The sequence below is a fragment of the Castor canadensis genome, chromosome 6, assembly GCF_047511655.1.
Source record: "Castor canadensis chromosome 6, mCasCan1.hap1v2, whole genome shotgun sequence".
Taxonomy (NCBI): domain Eukaryota; kingdom Metazoa; phylum Chordata; class Mammalia; order Rodentia; family Castoridae; genus Castor; species Castor canadensis.
In genome coordinates, this window is record NC_133391.1 from 82,522,377 (window position 1) to 82,548,600 (window position 26,224).

A 26,224-nucleotide genomic window follows, 5' to 3' on the forward strand; every position below is an offset into this window, starting at 1 on the left:
CTGCTATGGAGATGGTGGACACAGAGAATGCTACTCTCTCTAATTTGGACCCAAACTGTAAATAAATCCATTTTTTCTAGTTACGTATTTTATGCCATTCTTTCTTGATACTACAGATAAGCCACTACAATGAGAGTCATGCCTTTTTGTTTGGGTGCCCACACTAGGACCTGACCAATTCTCACTGTTGTCTTAATATGCCATCTGAATTAGCGTACCCACTTTCCTCATACACACTCCAAAGGAAGGAAAATGACAAAGGACTCCTGGCTTTAAGTCCAGCCACAGACTCTGCTATTCCATCTTCCCTGGTGGTTGTCTTTCTACTTCCGCCTGGGTCCAAGAGTAGCTCCTCCCAAAAGACTAGAGATGTCCTAAACCTCCCATCATTGAACTCCTCGGGAAGAACGAGAGGTGGTCTGAGTATCATTTATGTATGACTGAGTCATGGACATCCACACCAAATTTTAAGCATTTATAAATAGAGACAGTAGGAATTAAAAATAAAACCAGGTCACTAAATAAAAATAGATTTCAATGAAGGTAAAATGTCAGTATCAAAGAGCATACCGCAGTACCCTGGGGTTCCACATACGGTCTTCATGAGCACTTGATGTTCCACAATTTTAGAGAGTCCAAAATCAGCTATAATCACAAGAAAAGAATTTAATGAAGCAAGTCCTTGCTCAGCTTTTATAAATACTTCTGTTCTTAAAAAAATAAACTGAGTTTGCTGATCTGTTTGCTTGCTTTTGTATTTGATAGTGTGGTGGGTGTGGGAGGGGACAAGTCACATGAGAGGAAGGAGAGGTAGTTCAAGTATTTAAATTGAAGAAAAATATACTACCAAGTACATTTACAAATAAATTTACATTTAATCTCTACTTTTCTCTATATTTTCCAGGTACTAGTTAGTAAGGTAAGAGATGTAATAGTTGTTTTGTCTGATGTTATTAATTGTGAGATTTAAGTGACAGTAAGTACAAGGGACAATAAGGGCTTAAGTGACATAATGCAGAACCTGAATCCATCTGTGGGAATAAAAACTAAACTTTGATAAATGTCATGAAAATAAACAGAAATATCAAAAGGTTTATTATGACTGAAAAGAAATAATATCAGTCCCTAGCATAGCTGACAGGTGAGAATTAACTCTCATATGATGGATATAAGACATTTTTTAAGCAAAAATCCTTTTTATTTATTCCTGAGAGTATTACCCAGGTAAAATATGACCAAAGCTGCTACCACTAAGATCTATTGCTGGGCTGAATTTCTCTCTCTTGTGCTCTCAGGAAGTATCAGGAAAGTGCTCGAGGCCATTCTTCAAGAGAGGCAGGTGCAGAATGGATGCCATTTTAGACTTCACAGATCAGCCCACATTTCCAGGCAGGTGCCTGGTCCTTATCAGTCAAAGCAGCAGGAAGCCCTTCAGAAAGAAAGTCTCTCCTGCCTAAATTAGTATCTATCCATCCATTTAAAGACCATTTCTTTAAGGATTAGGTCTTTGAAAGTGATGTCAAAGGAAATGGAAACTCCCTGCTGTCCACTGCCTTTCAGGAGTGATTATGGGAACAAGCTGGCTGCCCAGCAGGACTTTCACGATTCTTCTTTAGGTTCTTGCAGTCCTAAGGCACATTCTGTTGTCTGAGCTCTTCTGTGATAGAACAACTTAATTTTCAGAGGTGTTAACACTTGTAAATGCAGTGAGCGCATCAGCTGAGCCCTGTGAAGGGCAGCATAGAAGGGCAATGCCCTTCAGAGGATTTAGTACAGATTCTGTGAAGGATAGTTCATCTATAATAAATTTTAAATGATTTTGAAAATGAAGATTTGCTTTGGAACGTAACATTTAGCATATTTTTGTTAACATGCTGATTTAACTGACGATTTGAGTGTTCTTTGTATAGATCATAAATTCTCAAAGCTCATCTTATGCGGGTGGGGGAAAGGCTTCCAGAGTCAATAAGGTTTGGTAAAAAGCCATATAATGCACTAGATGATATGTCAGTGTGCAAATGAACTTTTTTGAAGGTTCTGGAAGTCCTGCAGAAATAAAAATCTTGTTTAAGGTGCCCTTTCCTAACATATTTGACCAAGCATAGCACCCCTGGAAACTGCTTAAATCCCCCTCTCAAAAAAGGGACTCATTCACCCTAATTTAACCTAATGAGGCACCAGTATCCTGTGGGGGCACATTTTGGGAAATACAGACCTTAATTTATCTCTATTCACATAAACAAGTAACTCAGAACCTACATTCACTAATATGCACTAAGTATCATTTGTCAAAGTTCTTCATTATCTAAGACTAACCTGCAAATAACTTGCAGATTAAAAGTTGAAAACTCTCAAAAAAGGGCTAGGTTTTCTGTCATTTCTTTACTATACACTAATCAAGTTTATCTACAGAACACAAAGTTATCTCCTGAAGTCATCATCATTGCTAAGAGTCCTGATTCAATGGAACACCAATGTCCAGCAATAATTTCCAGGTTAACATTCCAGGAAAGAGCACAAACTTCCAAACCAATGTATTATTCCTCCACAGATGTCAAATGTTAGAGGAAATTTGACAGGGCAAAACTGGTTGGAGCAACATTTTTAAATTCCACAGAATGAATTTCTTCTGCTCTGGAAAAAGGGGTCATGGAATATCATGAAAAGTTCTTACCGATTTTGAGAGGTGCATCTGGGGCTGGAGTTGCATAGAGAAGATTCTCTGGTTTGAGATCACGATGGACAATCCCATTTTCATGTAGGTACTACATAGGGAAAATAATGAAGTAACATTTGTGTAATTCTGTTTATGGTTCCAACATCCATATTTAGTCTTTTAAGACTCATCATAAACTTATGTTTGTGATTCAAAAACACTCATAGTATGAATTAAAAATAAATATCACTAAGAAAAAATATGTTTTAAACTATACACATTAACAAATAGCTTGTTAGATCTAAGGGTGTAACTTAGTGGTAGAGCCCTTATCTAGCATGTAGGAGGTGCTGGGTTCGATCCCAGCACAGTAAAAAAACAAAACAAGACAAAACAAACTAACAATTTATAAGTAGTTAACTGAACATAAAATGCAACTTGGAATGTTTAGAATCATTCCAAGAATGAAATATTTGTTCCTCAGTGAATACTGCAGTTCTCTATTGGCATGTTACTGCATCAGTTGGAATGGGTTAATTCTTAGTACAAAAGGTCAAAGTGCAATATATTGAAATTTGTCTAGTTATATCAAAAAACTTAATTGTATATGTGATCTTAGAAACTCACAACCATAGAAATAATTCATAATTACTGCTTGAACATTTAGATGTGAGTAGCTGTTATATAGAACTATCTTTAATAACTATTGTTTGATGGTGATGAATGCGTTCATAGACTCTTCTGAGAATTAGTAAATCCAACTGCTGTACATAAATTGGAAGTTTTATTTAAGCTGAACCTTAAAGGTCACTTCTTGCAGTTCCACTCATTTTATATTTTAAATTATTTTGTAAAATTCCATGTAATCACCCATGTGGCATTCTCACTGTAAATGCTAAAGTTGTACCTGACTCTCTCCCCTAGTTCTAGCCTTTCTTCAAAAGTAGTTGCTCATCAGTCTGAACTTTAAGAAGTTGGTTTGAACTTTTGTGCTCTGTGCATTTATAAACATAACTATATGTATTTAAGGAGACATATCTGCTTTTCTCAATGTTCTTACTTGATTTTCTTACTTAAATCTATCATTAACATGAATCTTTACACACTTTTTTCAGTTAATATTTAAAACCTTTTCTACTCACTTTACCTTATTCTATATAACTCTTGCATCCTTTGTGTTGGGTCCATCATAATTTTGTTATTCCTTTTGGATAGACATTCAAGTTGATTTTGATTTAAAAAATTTACAGGAAATGCAGTAATAAGTGTTCTATCACTTGTATATTTGGGTAATTCTGCCACTATTTCTTTGGACAGAAGCGGGTTAGGTGGTGGATCAAAAGGTGTGTAGAGTTTTTATTTTAATATATACTGCAAAATTGCTCTCCTAAAAAAGAATCCATCAAGTTTTCACCCATACAAACAGTATACATCTATCTCTATATAGATACATATACACACACATACTTGGCTAAATATATATTTTTAATCTTTTGCTGATTTGTCTTTCTTGTTTTAATTTGTCACACCATAACTTCTCTGGTCTAAGTATCTTCCATTTCCTCTTGCCCTCCTGCTGCTACCCACATTCCAAACCTGGAAGGGCCAGAAACACCAGCTAGCTGGTTAGAATAGGGCAAGGAAAAGAGAAAAAACTAACAAGTATCCCTACCCTCCATACTTATAGATCTCCAAGGTCCAGTGTGGGGGAAGTCAGAAGTTTAAAATTGGATAAAACGCTAAAATTTTGGCTCATGCTATACCCAAGAGAGACTCAAAAAGCTGTGGGGATGATCTGAAATTTTATTCATGAAGGGGAAGAATGGATTTGTAGAGTAGCTTTGCCAGCATGACAGTGAGAAAATAGAAAATTGGCCTTGCTCATGTCTCATTAGGTCTAGCTCACTCATTACATTAGGTAATTATCACATGTAGATAATATCTTACATGTTTTAAACAGTATATTTGAAGAACTACCATAAATAAATACCTTATATCCATTAGCTCATTTAATGTTCACGACAGCTCTATGGGTAAGTCATCTAACATCTGTTTTGCAAATGAGGAAACTGAGCACAAATAGGCCAAGAGATAGGCACAATGTCACTGCACTTGTATTTGGAACTCTCACTCACTTACTTGGCAATAGAACCCACACCTTTGCCTATTACATGAGTCCCAAGGTGCTGCTCAGTAAATCCTTATCATTTGATTAATTCAGGGGAGGGGATGAGAGGAACATAATAATGAGAAGAGGGGAGAAAAATGTGAGGGATATGTGTAATAGTAAAAGAAGAGAAATGAGAGGCGAAGGTCAAGCTTTTATGATCCCCAGAGAACACCCACCATATCCCCAAGGAGGAAGACACCGTATCTTGATTTATGCTAGGTTTGAAGAGGGAAGATAGAAGTATCTGAAAGCTTTGGGACATACATAAAAATTGCATAGTTTGGACCAATAGGAAAAAAATATTGATTTTCCCACTAATCGTACCTAATTTAGAAGCTCCACCTCTTTGAAAAGAAAGTGACACTAAAATTAGCAATTCAATAACAATAACTGATAATTTCATCAGACCTGTTAAGTTTTGGTTTAGCAAAGTACTAATTATAGGAAAATTCTCATTAAATGTTGTTCTGAATTTTTGAACATAAATCATGGTTGTGTTCTAAGTGCAAGTTAAAAAAATTAGTAATAAGGAAAGACACTTTGGCACTCCATAAAAGACATCTAGACTGGATAAAGAAGGAAAGTTTTAGAGAAAATAATAAAATTAAGAGCTATGCACTACCAGAGGAACAAACAGAAAAAATGAAACAAAGCAATGAAATGTTAAAGGTCTTGGCTCTGACTTTTAAAGAGATATGCAGGGATAATTTGCTATAATTACTTTATGTAGCAGGATTACCAGAAGTCATGATGTAACCATATACATTTAAGTGTATTTGATTGGAAAAATGGCAAGAATCATCACTGTTTTTGTTTAGAGCCACTGGTAGCCTTTGAGCTATAATATTTCTAAATTTTACATTATCTTAAAGACAGGAAGTCAGAAAGAAGGAAAATGTGGAGTATGCGCCTTGGTCTTCCCCAAGGAGTTACAATTTTTAGTAGCAGCAACACTCTTGTAGACCACAGGTTTTCAGGAACATTTTATATTAAAAAAGGGAAGATATTACTAATCACCAAGGACTCCAAAGAGCTTTTCCTCAAGTTAGTTAAATCTAGCATTATTTACCGGATTAGTAGTTTAAATAAGGGAGTCAGGGATAAAATGTTCCTCAAAGTTGTGGAAAATGTATATAGAGATTTCCAATATTTTTAATGGTTTAGTTCGACTAATAAAGAAATATCCAATTATGGGCAAATGATGTCAAGACATTATGATTTTAGGTACAGGTTATATATATCATGAGGATACAATATAAACAGAGAAGTAGAGAAAAAAACAATAACTGGGCATTACAGAATAAAACAAGTGTTAAACATAAGCAATAATAGAAGCAAGGAATCTGAAAAAAAATGTAAACATCAATTTGAGAAAGGATTTCTAAAATTTATGTTAGTGTAAATTTAAGAGATATAAATCTGAAAATTATAGTATCTAATTACTAAAGGTTACCTTAATAAAGATAACCTTTATTGATAGCTCTTGATAAATAAATTGGGCAGCAAATAATGAGTTATGCACAAATCAATTAACAGTTCAAGGAGTAAAAAGGAGGAGAAGGAAGGAAGAGTGGGAGGCAGGGAAGCACAATTTACTAGCTCATGTTTTTGAGTGCAGTTTTTCTTTTTTAACAGAAAGTATATGATAACATATATAAGTTTGTCTTTAGAGTAGTCAAGATAGGAAACAAAAACTAAATACTGGTGCCTCACATCTGTAATCCTAGCTACTTGGAGGCTGAGATCAGGAGGATTGTCATTCAAGGCCAGTCTGGGCATAAAGTTTGTGAGACCCCATCCGAACCAATAGCTTGGAGATGTGGTGGCCACACGTTATCCCAAGCTATGTGGGAAACAGATCTAGAAGATCTCAGTTCTGGGCCAGTCCAGGCACCAATAATAATAAATAAAATAAAATAAAATAAAATAAATAAAAGTTGTAAGACTCTAACTCAAAAGAAAAGACAACTGCTGGGTGCCTGTGGTTCACATCTCTAATCCCAGCTGGGCAGAGATCAGGAGGATTGTGGTTCAAGGCCAGCCTGGAAAAGATAGTTCCAGAGACTCTATCTCAAATATTAACATAAAAATGGACTAGCAGAGTGGCTCAAGTGGTAGAGTGCCTGTCTAGCAGTGTGAGGCCCTGAGTTCAAACCCCAGTACCATCAAAAAAAGAAAAAAATATTGGGCATGGTGGCACACACCTGTCATCCCAGCTATGGGGGGAAGCTTAAAATAGGAGGATTGTGGTCCAGGGCAACTTGGGCAAAAAGTGAGACTCTGTCTCCAAAATGACCAGAGCAAAAAGAGCTGGGTTTGTGGCTCAAGTGGTAGAGCACCTGCCTAGCAAGTGCAAACCCCTGAGTTCAACTCCCAGTACCACCAAATAATAGATAAGAAACAATTACACTGTTGAAGACTTTATTTTAATAAATTGAATGTATTGGTGCCAAGGGCATGTCTTTCTTAAATTCTATTTTAATATCATCCTCTCAGTCTTGAACAAGGGCTGATATAAGAAATAAACATATTGAGGATTTTTAGGCATTTAAAAAAATAACCATTAATGAACACGTTCTGGAGAGATGCTTTGGTGCAATCTACCAGAGTGCACCATCTATTAGCCATGTGACTTAAACAACATGTCCCCTTCCTAACTCTCAGTTCTCTTGTTTGCAATGCTCCCTCTGTGGGTTGCAGTGATAATTAGAGATGGGTGTGTTAGCACTTCATGACTGTGAGTACATAGTAAATATTCTTCTCCCTATTAGGACCCTACCATTGTTGTTATTTCATGTCCCTTGTGAAATAAATCATGTTTAAAAATCCTTTGCGATCTGGAAAACTTGCTCTTTCCTGAAGTATCACGTACTTTGGTAAGAAAATGCTTGTTTTGAAATTCATTATATTTTCTTCTTCTGTTTGTTACCTAAAAACTCAGTGAAAAAGAGGTTTTTCAATTGTAATCACTAACTTAGTTTGACCTCTTCCCCCCCTTTTTTGGTGGTACTGGGGATTGAGCCTGGGGTCTTAAGCATATGAGGCAAATGCTCTACCACTGAGCTACAGCCCTAGTTCACCTCTATTTGCTTTTTGATTTCTTTGCTACTTTAATAGAAAATTTTTACATATTTTTTCATGACTTACCATAGTCTTTACCCAAAGGATACAGTGTAACTTATAAATAGATAGAATATATCACATATTATGATAAGAATGTTTAGAAGTTAGAAAAGGAACAAAGGTTGTGTTAGTTAGCATTTGAAACATTCTTATAATAATTTTGTTAATTATAAAACACAGCACTAAGATACACAGTATTTATCACTGATAAATAGTCACATTTATCAAAAGAAGAAATTCAAATGGCCAAAAAACACATGAAAAAAATGCTCATCGTCTCTAGCCATAAAGGAAGTGCAAATCAAAACCACATTAAGATTCCACCTCACCCCTGTTAGAACAGCCATCATTAGAAACACCACCAACAACAGGTGTTGGCAAGGATGTGGGGAAAAAGGAACCCTTTTTGTTTTTAATTTCTTTTATTCATATGTGCATACAGTATTTGGGTCATTTCTCCTCCCCTTCTCCCTGTTCCCTCCCTCTCCCCCCTTACCTCCTCGCTACCAGGCAGAAACTATTTTGCCCTTATCTCTAATTTTGTTGAAGAGAGAGTATATGCAATAATAGGAAAGACCAAGGGTTTTTGCTAGTGGAGATAAGGATAGCTATACAGGGAGTTGACTCGCATTGATTTCCTGTACATGTGTGTTACCTTCTAAATTAATTCTTCTCGAACTAACCTTTTCTCTGGTTCCTGGTCCCCTTCTCCTATTGGCCTCTATTGCTTTAAAGTTTCTGCATTAGTTCCTTTGCATTCAGGACATCAAATGCTATCTTTTTTTGGGGGGGAGGGTGGCGTTTCTTACCTATCCTCATACCTCCCTTGTGTGCTCTCACCTCATTATGTGATCAAAGTCTAATCCGTTGTTGTGTTTGCCCTTGATCTCAAGTCTGCATATGAGGGAGAACATACGATTTTTGGTCTTCTGAGCCTGGCTAGCCTCACTCAGAATCATGTTCTCCTGTTCCATCCATTTACCTGCAAATAAGATTTCATTTTTCTTCATGGCTGAGTAGTATTCCATTGTGTATAAATACCACATTTTCTTGACCCATTCATCGATAGTGAGGCATCTTGGCTGTTTCCATAATTTGGCTATTATGCATAGTGCTGCAATAAACATGGGTGTGCAGGTGCCTCTGGAGAAACTTGTGTCGCATTCCTTTGGGTATATCCCCAGAAGTGGTATTGCTGGATCGCATGGCTGATCTATGTTTAGATTCTCCACCAGGAATGCAAACTAGTACAACCACTCTGGAAAAATATTTGGAGGCTTCTTAAAAAGGAAGAGGGTGGGGAATAAGGGGGAGAAATGGCCAAATAATGTATGCACATATGAATAAATGAATAAAAAAATTAATTCTCAATACATTTTTACTAAATTAAAAAAAATAGTCACATTTTAAAGCCTGTTATTTTCTCTATGCTCGGTTTTCCTGGGATTTCCCCCTAGTTCTTCAAGAATCATCCCTTAGTGCAACTTGGATCTCATCCCATGCCCTTCTGCATTCTGAGTGGCATTGCCCTGTCTCCCCACCTTCTCTTCACCTCCTCCTCTTTCTCACCTCTCATTTCAAAAATATGCTCTAGAACAGGTGCTGTGGTCATCAAAAATAACAAGAAAAGCGAAACAACCCCCACCTCTGTGTTCTCATCCTGCTCTAGCTGCATTCAACTATTTGTGCTCTAGTTCACCAGTCATCCTAAGAATGCCATCTCCAGGCAAGGATGGCATTTTCTCTCTTCTCATGTATTCTTCTACACAATGTAAACTTACTTTTGTCACATCAAACCCAGCATACATTTTCTAACTCATTCCACATGACTTTTCTCTCCTTTAGACACTCATCTCCTGGTGTTCTTGACACTGGCTGCCTGGCTTTCCTCACTTCTCTGTTCTCTCCTTGGTCTGCTCCCCAGGCTCTGTGACTTTCACTTGCTCAGGACCCTCTGTTTTGCTTGTGTTTCTGGGGCGAGCCCATCCAAAGCCACAAAATAAGGTAACATTTTCCCCATTGTGTCTCAAATTTCCCTTGTCTGCCCAAACTTCCCTGTTACTCTGGATTAAGTAACTTTCAACTTTACATTCTTTTGGGATGTCTCACAGGTGTGGCAGACTCAGTATTTTCAAAACTAAATGTAGGATTTACCTTAATATCCTCTTTCTGGACCTCTATTCCAATCCCCTACAAATGATACCATCCAATTTACCAAACTTGGGATCACCCTGCTCTTGTGCATCTCCTTTACCTAACCCACCCAGGGCATCACTGAGTATGGGCTCATCCCTTGGTAGCTCATGTGTCCTCTATCTCCTACATGCATCTGTTCCTTCAATGACTCTGATAACCAGCTTAACTGACATCTTCCCACCTTCCAGCATTGCTCCCCTCAGTCTATGCTTCACATTGACACAAGAGCAATTTTTTAAAGTGCAAGTCTTCTCATGGCCATTCTTAAAATCATCAGCACCTTTTCACTTTGGGATGGAGGCAGCAGCAATGTTGTATTTGATTTTGTATTTCTTGAGTAGGTCAGGAAGAAACTCTTAAAAAATGAAAGAACTCAACAACAAGTAAAAAAAAAAGACACTGGAAAGTTGGAAGGACTGGGTCCCGGAGGGAGCAAGACCCTGCAAGACCCTTTAGGAGTCAATGGTGGCTCAGGTTCAGCCATTGTTGCCAGGCAGGAACACAGACCCTGTGTTGTTACTTAGCTCTTCTGATTTTTTCAAGAAAAGGTAGAAATTCCAAATTTTTTCTGTAAAATATTCCAAATTGTAAATGTTGGCAAATAAGTTAAAAACTGTCTTACTTTACCCTACACAGATCAAATGAGACATTCTTTAAATCTATGATGCTTGCTTTAGAATTGAAAACAGGCTTTAGTGTTCAGTAGATGTTCAGTAATTATTTGAAGGGTATGTGAATCAGTAAGTGAATTTTTCTGAGTTTGTCTCTCCAATATTTCAGAGGTTGTCCTCTCAGCCTCATCTTCTGCTGTTTCTTCCTTTGTGCACTTTTGTCTATTTTCTTCTGCTGGCTTCCTTTACAGCACAAAGACTGCACGTGAGTGTAAAAGAAATTGTGTGATGAGATTATGACTAATTTAATATTTTTAGACAAAATTGAACTGTAACTTGGAAATGAATTAAAAGTAAATTTAATATAAGTGACAGGTATTTCATGTTTTCTTATCTGGCTGCCATACATCTGCCACAAATAATGTGGCCTGAATATAATATATACATGATACATTTAGTTGGCAACCATGTCTGGGCTCTATGCAATTATACTGCTAGTAATTTAAGAATATAAAGATCATTCCATGATGGTATCCAAAAGGATATTCAGTTTAAACCTGTCTCTTACTCTCCAGGACTTTTGATTCACCCACCCATGTCTCTTTTCCAATTAGTCCTCTCACAGACTCCTAAATTCAGCATGTTTACGACTGCACTCTTGGCCAGAATTCTCCATCCATCTTCCTCTACTTTTTCCTACCTCAAAATGTGGCAGCTTGGTCAACTCAAGTGTTTAAGTCAGAAACTGATTCTCTTCTCTCCCTCATTGTCTCCATCCAATTCACAACTGAATTCTGTCCATTTTAATTCTGCAGTAGTCCTGTTTCTTCATGTCATTCTCATGGTCTCAAGTGGAAGCCAATAGCTGTCCCTTAAATACTCTCTTTGACTTTCAATCTGCTCCCTTCTAACTATTCTCCACAGAAAGCACAGGAAATCCCACTATTTATTCACTTTGGGAAACTCCTTAATGGTTTCCCATTACTTTGTCCATGCCTTCAAGGGTTTGAAGACCTAGTCCTCATATCCTCTTCCAGCTTCTTATTCTTCCACTTTCCCTACTCCTACTTTGTGCAAAGACTTCCTTTCAATTCCTGGAAAGCCCTAATCTCTTTCTCACCTGGCTACATCCTCTGCCTGGAGTGCCTTTCACCCTTCTTCATCTGCCCAGCAATCCCCATCCTCAGTAATGTCCTTGCTCAGGAAGGCTGTATCTGTTCCTCCAAACTGATAGAGGTGCCCATTCTATGTCCTCTCCTGGGTGCTTCCTTCCTGTTTCTCTTTATGGCATGTGCTTTTCTTTGCAGTCTTCCTGTTCAAGATGTCTTCTTCATTAGACTGAAAAGCCCATGAAGACAAAGAGAACTTCTGTATACTTCATTTTCTTCACAGTGCCTGACATAAGTGCACACTTGATAAATGCTTTTGAATGATTAATAAGTAACTCAATTTTCTTAAACATGTGCACATTGCTTTACATTTTAGGTACTAACTTGTGCATACTTGAAGAATGATGGTACTCTGAACCTTTTATTCATTTGCAATAGAAGTTAAAGTTGTTAAAAAGAAAATTGTGTGTTACGTTGTGGCAATGTATTTCTATATTACTTTGATATATTTAGCTAATGTAAGACTTTTAGCATCTCTGTGCTAATAAAACATGCACTATTTTTGTTGGCTACTAACACTTTTTTACCTCAAAAGTGTTCACTAAGTATTAGATGAATGAGATTTATACTGTTACCAGTAAGAACATTTTAACTGTAAGATCAAGAGGAAGAGTATCATCTTTCAAATGACATTTTGGAAAATTACATACTTAGCTTCTGTTCCATACCGGCATTAAGTTGGTAGTTGTGGCTGAGTTAATTTCTTCACAACCTTTCAGGCTGATCAGAATATTCAATACAGCCTCTGGGAGTTTGGCTGTTGAAAATTTATCCATTTGTTTTTTTCTTCCATCCTCTTCATGTCTGAAACATTCATGAAGGATACTTACCAGCATAATCAAATGGAAGTGAAGTGGTGACCCAAAAGCCAAGTAGCTAAAGAAGTAACATACGACCAGCTACAACACTCCCCTAGTGAGCAGTGGACAGCTAAATGTCCTCCCTTTACAATGAAGATGTCCTGCTGGATGCTGCCTGCAGGCAGCTATGTTTTGATGTGCTCATTGTACTTTCAGACTTGGGCACAGCCCAGAAGCGTTTGGGTAAAGCAAAGTTGTATGGACAGTGCTTCCTGGGGCAGTAGTGTCAGGGGAATGGAAACAGGATGCTGGCAGAGAGGATAATTATCAGGGCTGTTGGTTAAGGAAGCATAGGGAGGAGGTGGTCAGGGTACAGCAGCCAACAGGAGAGGTCACAGAGAAGAGACAAACTCCATTTCTTTCTGATTGTGATTTGAATCTTCTGGTGTACTAAATTAGCATGGAGGAGCATGGATACTTTTGACAGGTCTGAAATTCATTTTCCTGTCTATTTAGACATGTGCATGTCATAAAATTTTATTAAATATATACTAAAAATGAATTATACTAAAAATGGCACTGGTGGAAAGTATAATTTTATCTATACTACTTGCCTTAGATTTAACTCAAAAACCTAAAACATTCATGCAGTTATGATTTTACTGAAACACTCATGAGATGGAGATCAGGAAAGTTGCAGTTTGAGGCCAGCCAAGGCAAAAAGTTAGTAAGAACCATCTCAGTCAACAAGCTGGGCATGCTGGATCATTGCCTGTAATCCCAGCTACTCAGAGGCATAGATAGGAATATCCCAGCCCTGGGTCAGCCTTGGGAAAAAATGCAAGACCCTATTCAAAATATAACTAAAGCAAAAGAAGGGGTGAAGGCATCACTCCAGTGGTAAAGTACCTGCCTAGCAAGCATGAGGCTCTGAGTTCAAACCTCAGTACCACCAATTTTTTTTTTACAGAAACACTATTACTTTTAATAGTAACCATTATTAAGAGAATGGTTATCATTTTAAGTCAGGTATCATACAAAAAAGCAATAGCAAACTCTGTGTCCAGATTTAAAGTGACAAATCTTATGCCAACATAATACAAGTATATAAAGAAAGTTGAAGTAAAGTCCAGGTGGTCAACAAATGAATCCGAATACAATTCCTGTGTAAAGATTAGAGCTGGAGAATGCGGTGAGGCACTTGTCCATGGGGCGATGAGAGAAGGCTGCTAAGACACACAGCCCAAGAACTCACGTTCTTACTCTACCTGCATGTGGCCTGGTCTCAAGAAAGGTGAGATTCTAGGATTGGAAAAGGTTGACTAATTCAGTGGAATTAGTGGTGGTATGTGGGAAATAACGTGTCACTTGGGAAAGGTACAAAGATGAGCTGAAGTTACAGAGAAGCAAGCAAGTTCTTTAAGGGGAAGGAAGGACACTGGGTTGGACACAGAGAAGTGAGGGGAGCCACTGGATCTGCATGACCTAGTCGGGCAGGCCCTGGGACCTGGAGTGTGGCCGCAAGAGAGGCTGGACTCTTTGGTGTCCAGAAAAGCTGCCATGGTGAGACTGAGGATGGATGGAGAAGTCGCTGCACCCTCAGGAAAAGAGGTCAGCATCATCACAAGGACATGGAAGCAGGAAGTAACATTATTAAAAGCAATTCTGCAATAAAAAATGATTCTGCTTTACATTGTAAAAATAAGAGTGCTTTATACATTAAATGCTTTATACACTAAATATACATTGTAAATATACATTAATGTTTCATACATTAAAAACAAGAGTGAACATTTGAGATATATTAGAGAAAGAAAACAGTTTTGGGATGCAAATGAAAGATATATCAACATGATAAAGGGTGAAAATTTATATTTTTCTTCAAAAACATTTACATACAGGCTGGCTCTAGTGGCTTAAGCTTATAATTCCAGCTACTCTGGAGGCAGAGATCAGGAGGATGGAAGTTTAAGGCCAATTTAGACAAAAGTTAGCAAGATCCCTATCTCAACAAATTAGCCAGGTGTAGTAGTGTGCACCTACAGCCCCAACTATGTTGGCATAAGCATGAAGCTCACAATCCCAGGCCAGCCTTGGCAAAAAGTGAGGCTCTGTCTAAAAGAACTAACCTAAAGTAAAAAGAGCTGGAGGCATGGCTCAGTGGTAGAGCACTTGCCTAGCAAGCCTAAGGCCCTGAGCTCAAACCTAAGTACCACTACCACACACACGCAAAAAATTACATCTAAAAATGTATAAGTGATTCCTAAATTAAGTATGCATTAATAAAGAATGTGGACTAAAAAAAGAAAAAAGAGAAAAACCCCAAACATATCTGATCATTTAGTCTTTAAAAATTGCCATCATCAAAAACTCAAATGGTCTTTGAAAGAGACAAAGACAATAGGGCTGCTCTGAATTCAGGGGGTGTCTAGACATATAATTAAACTCTCGATGGTCCTAACAAAAACTGTGTCACTGTGTAATGAAAGATACTACATAGTAATTTGGTTTAATTACAGCTATGCTGTGTTCGATGGGCTGTGTGTGGTTAATTGATAATGTCTCAGGAGTTGTAGGAGGAAGTTTGAATCTCTTAAAAAATCTAACAGGACAAAGAAGCAGCAGTGATTAAAGAAAGAAAACAGTGTTCTGGCTACAGTTTTGCTAGTGGGAGGAAAAGCTAACTGGCATGAACTCGCCCTTCTCCACTCTTCAGAAAATTTAGAATCAATATACATAAATTTAAGTAGGAATTTAAAAGTGAATACTGCATTTTTGAGTCAGATCTGCTTTGGAGACCTGCCACCTCCATTGTCCTTGACCTTAACCTCTACTCTATGGTGATTTCAGAATTGTCCACAGAACAGATGAGAACCATCTCTATGACCAGACCAACTGGCCTGGTTAGGCTCATCTGACTGCTGGGTCTGTCATAAGCCTTGTTCCACACTGAACCTCAGGGCCAGAGGAACTCACATCAGCCAAAGTCCCCAGGCAAAAGCAGTCACTTGAGCCACACCTCCAGTTTATTATTCTCTGGTTATTTGGGAGATGGGGGTCTTGTGAACTACTTGTTCAGGCTGGACTCAAACCACAATCCCCCAATCTCAGCCTCCTAAATAGCTAGGATTACAGTTGTGCCTCAAGGGCAGTCATTCTTATCTATTTAGTCATTCTTTATGCTCCCTTTTCTCTCACAAGCCAATCACAATTCCACTCACATCTACTCATCTCATTTGTTTTTCATTTACATTGCCGCTGCTTGGTATATACTCCTTCTTCTCCACTTGTACTCCTGCATTTGTCTTTTAACCATGGCATACATCTGGGTCATCTTCCTAAGTCATAGATTAACTCATGATAAACAATCCTTGATTGGAAAACAAAAACAAGTCACTTTAAGCTGAAATCTCATTGCTTACAAGCTGAAGTCTAATTTCCCCAGCAAAAAAAAAAAAAAAAAGGCCTGTTGGCATGCACCCCATTTGTGGCCATGCATCCTCCCTGGGCAATCCTTACCATGCATAAGCCAACAGTGTCACTGTTCCTGTCATGCTATATACATTCCCACTTTGTCCCCAGATAGTAATAGCTTTTCATGTACCAAAATTTATTTTCTAGAGATTCTGGAAATAGTGTCACTCACCTCACATGCTCTTTCTTAATTTGCTACTTCTCCATCTAGAGGTGGAACCTTATTATCTCTTCCTTGAATCTGGGTGGAATTGAAACTTGCTGGTACCCAAGGGATGCAGAGGAAGTGGTAGAGACTGCTTTGCTTAGATAATAATAAAAGCTAATGCACCTCCTCCTTCTATGTTGATTGTGGATCCCTGAGCTGCAGCATGAAAAGTCTGACTGTTCCAAGGCCATAATACTGAATGATGGATGAGCCAAATGTAGATTGTGCAGGCTGCCACATGGAGAAGTTAGTGTAGTTTTTCCATTGACAGATCCCCTAAGGTCTCATGTAACAGACATGATCAATTGCAGACAGTTCTAGGTGATTCCCTCCTCCAACCGTCAAGCCCCCCAAACACATGAGTTTTCTCAGCTAAGACCCTAGATACTGTGGAGCAAATATAACTATCATTCCCATTATGTCTTTTGGAAGTCCAGAGAAGATATAAAAATAATAAAATCATTTTTATTTCATCAGGTATCATTTTCCATTCACATACATCTGTACACAGTATTTGCACCATATTCACCCTCCCACACCCTTTCCTTACCTCCTCTCCCCTCCCACTGGCACCCACCCCCCAAAGCAGGACTTGTTCTGTCCTCCTGTTCTCCAGTTTTGTGAAAGAAAAAAAAATTACAGTTTTGTTTGTTTAAGATAGCTACACAAGGAGTTTCTTTGTGACATTCCAATGTATATATGTATTACTTCCTGAATTGGTTCTTCTTCTGTTTTTCTTTTTTCTACTTCAGTTCTCTTCTTATGGTGATTTCAACAGGCTTAAAAATTCTATATTCATTCTTGTATGGAAAGTACATCAACCATATTCACCTTCTTAACTTCTTTCTTTTATCCTCCCTCTCTCATATATGACCTCCTAGTAGTGTCACCTGTTTTCCATAATATATTTTGCATTTGTATTAGGTCTATATTCCACATAGGAGAGAAAACATGCAATGTTTGGCTTTCTGAACCTGGTTAGTTTCACTTAAGATGATGTTCTCCAGTTCCATCTACTTACCTCATATGACAAAATTTCATTCTTCTTCACGGCTGAGTAAAATTCCATTGTATATAAATACAGCATTTTCTTAATCCATAAGTCAGTAGTGGGGTATCTTGGCTGTTTCCATAGCTTAGCTATTGTGAATAGTGCTGCTGTAATAAGCATGAGTGTGCATGTGCCTTTGTTGTAAACTGACTCACATTCCTTAGGGTATAGCCTTAGGAGTGGAATTGCTGGATCATATGGCAGTTCTGTTTATAGTTTTTTGAGGAGAATCTATGCTGTTTTCTATAGCAGTTGTACTAATTTACATTCTATCAGCAGTGTATGAGGGTACCTTTTTCCTCAAATCCTCACCAACATTTGTTATGTTCTTGATGATAGCCATTTTAACAGGAGTGAGGTGGAATCTAAATGTGGTTTTGATTTGCATTTCCTTTATGGCCAGGTATGCTGAGCATTTCTTCATGCATTTGTTTTTAGCCATTTGGACTTCTTCCTTTGAAAAAGCTGTGTTCAGTTTATTTGCCCATTTCTTCAGTGGGTCATTGATTTTTTGGGAGTTTAGTTTTTGAGCTTCCTGTATGTTCTGGTTATTAATAATTTATCAGATGTGTAGTTGGCAAAGATTTTCTCCCATTTTGTGAGTGGCCTCTTCAAGTTAGAGACTATTTCTTTTGTTCTGCAGAAACTTTTTAATTTCATGTAGTCCCATTTGTCAATCCTTTCTCTTGGTTGCTGAGCCATTTGAGTTCTATTTGAGGAAGTCCTTGCCTATGCCTATTAATTCCAGTGTAGTTACTGCACTAACTTCAAAGTTTCAGGTCTTATATTGAGGTTCTTAACCCATTTTTAGTTGATACTTGTACAGGCTGAAAGACACGGATCTAGTTTCTGTTTTCTGTAGGAATACATTGAAACTGTTCCAGGAATGGAGGAAGGGGGAGAAAGGAGAATGATGGAGGGGGTAATTTAAGTATGATATATTTTATATATTGTAAGAACTTTTGTAAATGCCACAATGTACCCTCACCCACCAACAATAAATATAAAATGGTTATTTCACGCAATGGTGGAGATAGTTTGCTAATAAAGCATAGTAACTGGGAATTTTTATTAATCCAGAGTAATACTACCTTCTCTATGAAATCTTCTTCCAACTCCATAGCAAAATGAAACATTTCCTCTACATTCCATAGCATTTTCATTTTCTTCACATTCCTAAGATAAGACTTTGAGCTATCACAGTTAAGTGTGTGCCTGCCAATCAAAGTAAAATCTCCCTGGAGAGCAGAATTTGTCTTATTCACCTTCATACCCATGGGCTTTTGGCACTGGACTGGTATGTAGTAAATTTTTGATAAGTTGTTTGTAAAACGATGAATAAAAGGAGTGAATTAATGATAATTAAGGGCAGACACCAACAAATAGCCACAAAATACCTAGAAATAGCTAGAATTCACTCAGAGGTTTAGCATTTTTGCACTTATAATAAATGTCTATTTAAAATGATGGAACTATTTGAGCTGGGGCAGGGCAGCTCCTAATACATTTTGAAAAGAATAAATGGTCTGCGATGTCAATCCCATTTCATAACCTTGTGTGGCTTTGGGTTCGAGAAGCTTAAGAAACTCAGTTCATCTCCTTCTTTGGTTAGGCACTGTCAATATCTGCTTTTCACCAGCGAGTCTAGAGTTGAAACACTACACAGCTCGATCAGTTCTATTTTACAGCGCACAGCCAAGTTTCCACGCTATCGCAGGGCTGTTAGTGAGGAATCGCACCAGGTTGTATACGCCTGATGACCTCACCGTTTCCCTGCAGTTTTTTTTTTCTCTCCCCACGGTTTTATTCTGTACATTTTATTTTACTTTTATTGTTTTTATGTTTGTTCATATGTGTATACATTGTTTAGGTCACTTCTCCCCCAAGCTCCCCTCCTCGTCCCTCTTCTTCTCCAACCTTCTCCACCCTCCCACCCCAGCTTCCAGGCAGAATCTGTTCTGTCCTTTTCTCCAATTTTGTTGAGGAGAAGACATAAGGGATAATAAGAAAGACAGAGCGTTTTTGCTAGTTTGAAATAAAGATAGCTATACAGAGAGATTACTAGCATTGTTTCCATGCACATGTGAATTGCAACCGACATTGGTTCATCTCTACCATTCCCTGCATTTTTGAAAGCTGTTTTCATTGAGGTTAAGATACCAGGTTTCTGATTTTTCTTAGTGTCTTGGCGAAGTCATTCACCGCCTCTTATAGCACCTGATGGGAAATGTGCTGCCATCCTTATCTCTGTTCCTTTGATTTATCTTTTTTCTTTCTCTATTTTTTCCTTTGTTGTTGTGCTGGGTGGGGGTACATTGTGGCATTTGCACAGGTTCTTACTATGTATCAAATATATCATACTTGCATTTCATCTTTCTCTATTTTTATGATTTTTTTCTTTATCTGCAGTTTAAAGAAAATGGAATATAATGTTCCAGATATCATTCATGCCACTTATATTGAGAGTTGGTAAGGTTCTTGGATGTGTCACTTTGTAAATGTCATAAATTTGGAAAATTGTGGATATTCATTCTTTAAATATACTCCTATCTCCCATCACTCTTTGTTGACTAACTTTACATATTGAGATTTTTCTCTAGCTCAGTGATGCTCTGTCACTTTTTCATCTTTGTTATCTTGTTTTACCTGGACTAGTTTGTTTATGCTGTGTTTTCAAGTTCATTATTCTTTTGTTTCTGAAGTATATGAATACAGTGTTCATTCTGCCTAATACACTCTTCATCTTGGATATTACAGTTATGCTAAAGTTTTCATCTCCAACTGCTTGGTTTCAATATTTTTAAAAATATCTTCTATAAATCTATTTAACATTCTCAGTTTTCTCTCTACCTCCTCGCATATGTAGAATATAGTTGAAATGACTTTAATGTCCTTATCTAATATTTTTTCACATGTGCCAATGTTTATGCCTGTTCCTATTGACTGAATTTTCTTCCTGCTTCTTCACATGAATATTTTTTGCCTAGAGGATAGACATTGTAAATTTTATCTTTTTGGGTGCTAATACAGATACTAGTATTTTGTAATTTAAAAAATTTTATTCTGAGTCTCTACTCCCATTTCCTGCATGGGGGCAGGAAATGTTTCTTTTTTTTTTTTTTTTCCATTTCTCCCCACTATTATCCAGTTATACTAAATTTCTTTCCTAATAAACTTTACTATTATTTTTACTAAAAAATTGTTCTGGATGCAGTTAAGTTATATTACTTGGAAATAGTTTGATCCTTTTTAGGTTTGCATTCAGCCTTTAGTACGTTTGTGTACCCTGTCTACTGGGAACACAAACACTTCCTATCCCTCCAGGGTGGTTACCTCTACACTGCGGTTCTTTCCCTGGCCTTGGACAGTTTTTTCACACACACAGCTGATCAGAACTCTTCTGGAAATTTGAAGGTAGGGACATTTGTAGCTTTTTAGAGATCTCCCGTTGTACAACTCTCTTCTCTCCTTTACTCTGTTCTGTAAACTCTAGCCTCCTTCAACTCCCAGACTTCCAGGTCTGTCTTCTCATCTCAGGGAGACTGCTGGGATTCTGGGTTTCTTCCCTCACCTGCTGCAGCCTTGAAACACTCTCTGGGTAGTTATAGGGTTCACATTGTTTGTTTCCCTTTCTCAGAGACTGCTGTCCTGGGATAACTAATGTCTAGTATCTGAAAAATGTATTCCATATATTTTTGTTTGATTCTTTTGTTGTTTCAAAGGAAAGGTAAATAAATTACCTTTCACTTCACCTTGGCCAGAAGCAGATGATGACAATGTTACTAAATAATATTTTCCAGGATACCTAAAATTATAATTAATGTCCATATTTGAGATCTTTTTGAACATAATACTGTTACTGGTGTACCTATAAATGCACTTAAAGCTATTAAAGAAAGAATGGCAATTAGAGAAACACTGCACTTAACTCAATATTAATTAACCTTACTGTTAATTTAACATTGATGAATATTTAGGCTATATTCATCCATAAGTTTCTGAGGTTTCTAATAGTAAAGTAAAAAATGATATCACCTTACTCCTGGGCTAGTAAGAACTCCCTCCCTTTTGTGGACCAATGGAGTGTTTGAGGACAGTGTCAAAAATGAAATGGATCCAAAATTATAGAAATGTGAATAAAAGTCATCTTAAGAATAGTAAGGTGGGGGTGTGGCTTAAGTGGTAGAACGATTGAATGTGCTCAAAGCCTTGTGTTCAATTCCCAACACTAAAAAATAAATAAAAGGAAAGAAAAGAGATTAACAATTCTTGGTTGGAGATAAACATTCTGAAGTTCTTAAATCTATGAAATAGTTGGATCTAGAAGAACTATCATTGGCTATATTTTCTTCCAAGTGAAGAATAATTGCCCATTTTTATATTCTACTTACATAATAGTTGTATAACTTATGAAACAGATATTTTAAGATTTACTGAAGTAAAATGAACACTTACATAAATAAAAGCTTTTTAAACATGTGAAAGGTATATTATTATTTTTATTATATGTATGTATCATATCACACAATCAACCGGATTAAAGAATTGATGGAGGAATTATACTGAAGGCTACTAACTTTCAGGTACTAGGAATAACACTAGCAGTTCACTTGGTAATTAAAATCCTACTGCATAATACGGTAACTTTAGATGACGATAATGTACTGAAAACAGAAGATTCATTTCAAGTTTCAACTATAGAGAAAGGAAAAATGTTTGAGGAGATAAATATGTCTAGCCGACTTAAACATTATGCAATGTGTGCATGTATCAAAACACTACATGGTACCCATTAATATGAACAATTTTTATGTTTTTATGTATCAGTTGAAATTAATTAAAAATATTTCAGGGTGTTTTTTGAAAAGTATAAAATAGCTCAACTTTGCCTGTATCTGTTGGTTGTATAGCGATCCTTCAGATTCTGTGACTGTCGTAAAGTCTCCTGTTCCTTGTACAGAAAATTGATCAAAGAAATCCGATTTTCTGTGATATTTCATTTAAAGAGGGTTGAATACAATTTCACCCAAACTCTGAAGGCTTCAATATGTGGAATCTGAAGTTACTTTTAGATCTTAAGAAGCCTTACCTCATATGTATGTTAAAAAAATATTACGTCTATATTAATTAAAGCATTAATTTCTATTAAACAAACTTTTAGATTATATTCTAGATTATCAAAATGTCTTAAGACAAAGTCTTCTAAAACCTTCTTTGAAGGATTACTCTATGGAATCCTAGAGCCATTCCAGGTCCTAATTGATTATTTAGAGTAGGAATCCCAAACTCAATGCCTCTAAAGCACAGGCAGATAACAGAAGAGAAGGAAGCAAAACTCTTCTTTAAATGCTTTTTATTTTAAAATAACTTCTCTGTAGTACTAAGTATCTAACAGGCACTGTTCTCAGAGATTTACCAAATATATTCATTTGTAATAGAACAGTAATTCTATTCCTTCTATTTACACATAAAGAAGAGCAACACTAATAATGTGCTCCTGTTCACAGTCAGTAGTGCTGGGATCTGAGCCCGGGGAGCAGTGGAGAGAGGAGAGGTCTGTGATCCATGCAGAGATCACATCCAACCCCTGAAGCTTTTTGCAATAGTTGAGCAAACTCACATGAACTTTAACACTTACGTCCTCAGTAATTTACTTTCAAAGTTTTGATGTAAAGAGTGAAAGAAAATCCTTTAACAGGCAAAAAACATTTGTGATACTCTAGAATACCAGGTTTCTCTGATACAGGAGGAAAACAAATACTAGAGATGTTTCTTTTCCAACAAAGGAAATAGAATGTAAGAGAAAGTACCAAGAGAGAATCTAGAATTCACCCAGTAATCCTGCTGCTTCTCCCATTTAAGAAAAACAGAACTGTTCTCTAATTCTCTCTGGTCTATTGATCACTGCTCTCTGGGATGCAGAAGAAAAGAAGAAATAGTGTTTTCTGGCTTGACTTGAGTCCTGTTTTTGGTAGTACTGGGGTTTGAACTCAGGTACTTATGCTTCCTTGCTAGGCAGATGCTCTACCACTTGAACCACATCCCCAGCCCTTTTTGTTTTAGGTGTTTTTCAAATAGGGTTTGTGTCTATGTCTAGGCCAGCCTGGACCTTGATCTTCCTATTTATGCTTCCATATAGCTGGGATAACAGGCATTGCCACTACACCCAGCTTTTATTGGTTGAGATGGGATCTTGCTAACTTTTTGCCCAAGCTGGCCTCAAACCTTGATCCTCCCAATCTCTGCCTCTCAAGTAGCTATGATTACTGTTATGTGCCACCACATCCTAGTACTTGGGCTTATTTTAATAGAACTGTGGTTCCTATCATTTTTACCTCCAAAGATCATGTGTCAGTTAGCTTTTTGTTACTGAGACAAAATATCTGAGCAAAACAACTTAAAGGAAGAAAGACTTATTTTAGCTCTTGGTTTCTGAGGTTTCAGTCCATCATAGTGGCAGAAAAGAGCAACTCACATCACAGCGACTAGGAAGCAGAAAGAGAGAAATCCTATAGGATTCCCCTTTTTATTCCATCTGGGTCCCAAGTCTCTAGGCTGGTGCTGCCCACATGCAAGGTGGGTCTTTCCCTTAGGTAAACCTCTGTGGAAACACCTTCACAGATGCAAGCAGAGGTGTGCTTACTAATCTCTCACACATCTCTCAATCCAATCAAGTTGATAATCAAGATTAATCATCTCAGCTCCCTTTTGTTAGTGTCTATGCAGTGGATGACAACTTTTGGCAAATAGTAATGTAATAGCCTTTATCCTTTTTGTTAATCAGACACAACCCAGTAGCCCATATAATGTCTGTGCTCTCCTTGGCTGACAGCCAGAATTTGATCAATACAGAGATATCAGATTACCATGCTAAGGTGACAAATGTAAATTTAATCAAATGCTATTAAGATTTCAGTGAACTACAGCATTGTCCTCCATGGCGTATCTGCAATTTCCATAAAATACTGGAATATTAAAAATTGCAGCGTAACCCTTAACTAATGCCTTTTGTGTCCTTAAAATTGGAGCATCTTAATCTGGGAAGCAGGATGCTGTAGGATGGATATTTGCTTTCACTTTCTTCTTTGCATCAAGTGCTGGGTATCGAGTATGAAAACTCTTGTGTTCTTTATTAGGTGAAGTAATTTAAAATTACTTTCACAGTGAAATTTCTGAAAAATGAATATGTAAAGGATAACTGTACTATTGCCCATCTGTGAACTCTACCTTCTTGATTTGGAGGAAATAAAAATTCACTTTCAAATAGTATCTTGTCTTGTAAATATTTGTGACATAGAATTTTATTTTTTCTTTGACCACAAACATGTTGCAGAATTGCTTGTTATTAATATTATTTAGTGAGATCTTAAAGTCAGTCCTTTTTAATATTGCATCATCTAGTAAGATCAATAATATATAAAACCAGAAAAGAAAGAGGCTGGGTAGATCTTTTAAAAGGAAACTTAGAGTACTTTATTTAAAAATAATTTGTTATGAATTTTCAAGTACGTTATACATGAATGCAAGATGTTTTAGTGATTTCAGGGACTCAAAGGCCAAAAGTATAAAAGTGTAGTCATTCTATTAAATATCACTGTTTTTTAAAGCATCCAATACTGTCAATTCAGATTAAATGACATTGTCAAAGACATCTAATCCTTTAGAACTCATATAAAGAGGTTCAGAGTTAAAATTCCAGAGGTGATATAAGGTAGAAATGTAATATTAAAACCAAATTCCAATGTATCTCAATATAATGTTCATGCAATGAAAGTTTACATGATATAAATGTTTGCTAGACTTAACTTCCAGTAAACAAAAAGATCTGATTTACAAAATGTTGGAGGAGGAGCTGGTATGTACTTGTATCTTGAAAAGCATAGAGAACTGCTATGTGTGGGAGTCAGTCTGCTCTAGGTCTACCTGTGCCAGGTAAGGCCAACCTGAACCAACAGTCCACAGGGGCTGCACTACATCTCTGACCCCCTGAACTGGCAAGCACTTGTGAGGAAATACAACAACCGGATGGAAGGTGAATTTGTCTACAAATCCATGAATCCATCTTCTACCCAGTGTCTTACTGTTGGCTCACATCAGGGATGTTCCACTCTTGATTTCTCCATCATCCAGATACTGACCAAATTACAAAGCCAGCTTCACCCAGAGGAGTTACATCTGAGGAACTCTTATTCTCCCTGCCTACTCTTGCCCTCAAAAGAATAGAACATGCATTTGCACATATTCCTAATTTGAGACAGATTCCATTTGTAATGATAGCATGTCAAATGGTTCTCTGTTGTGTTACATAAGTAGCTTCCTAGAACTGAATTCAAGAGTAAGAGAAGCAGAGGAAAATATAAACAGGCACATTTGCTGCTGCATTGCACCTGTGTCTTTAAAAGATATATGATTATTTCGGCTGGGATGTAGCTCGGTGGTGCAGCACTTGCCTAGCATGCGCGAGGCCCTGGGTTCGATCCCAGCACCAGAAAAAAAAAAGAACAAAAAAATGTGTGATTATTTTTGCACTGCGTGCTTTTTAAAATTCATGCATCTCACTTGTCTTGTTTCAGTCATAGCCCCTGGATTCTTGCCATGCTTAGGCTTCTGTCTGCTTACCTGTGTTTGTGGCTTTTGGCCCCGTATAGTCTACAAGAGTGTGTGGTGGTTGGAGGAAGAGAGCAGAAAGATTAAGGGTACAAACTATGAAGCTATCTTTAATTTTGAGTTCCAATCTTGGTCCTGCCATAAACCAGAGTTCAGAAA

At 37.2% G+C, this 26,224-nt stretch overlaps 1 protein-coding gene across 3 annotated transcripts in view; it reads right to left on the bottom strand.

The window, feature by feature from the left end:
- Positions 1–26,224, bottom strand: part of Camk4 (calcium/calmodulin dependent protein kinase IV) — a 225,262-nt gene that overhangs the window by 31,602 nt on the left and 167,436 nt on the right. For all 3 annotated transcript variants that reach the window (XM_074076969.1, XM_020178863.2, XM_074076970.1), the window contains 2 exons: positions 2,675–2,765; positions 571–645 (listed from right to left, as the gene is read on the bottom strand). In XM_074076969.1, the coding sequence (XP_073933070.1) occupies positions 571–645; positions 2,675–2,765 (166 nt within the window). The remainder of the gene's footprint in view (positions 1–570; positions 646–2,674; positions 2,766–26,224) is intronic.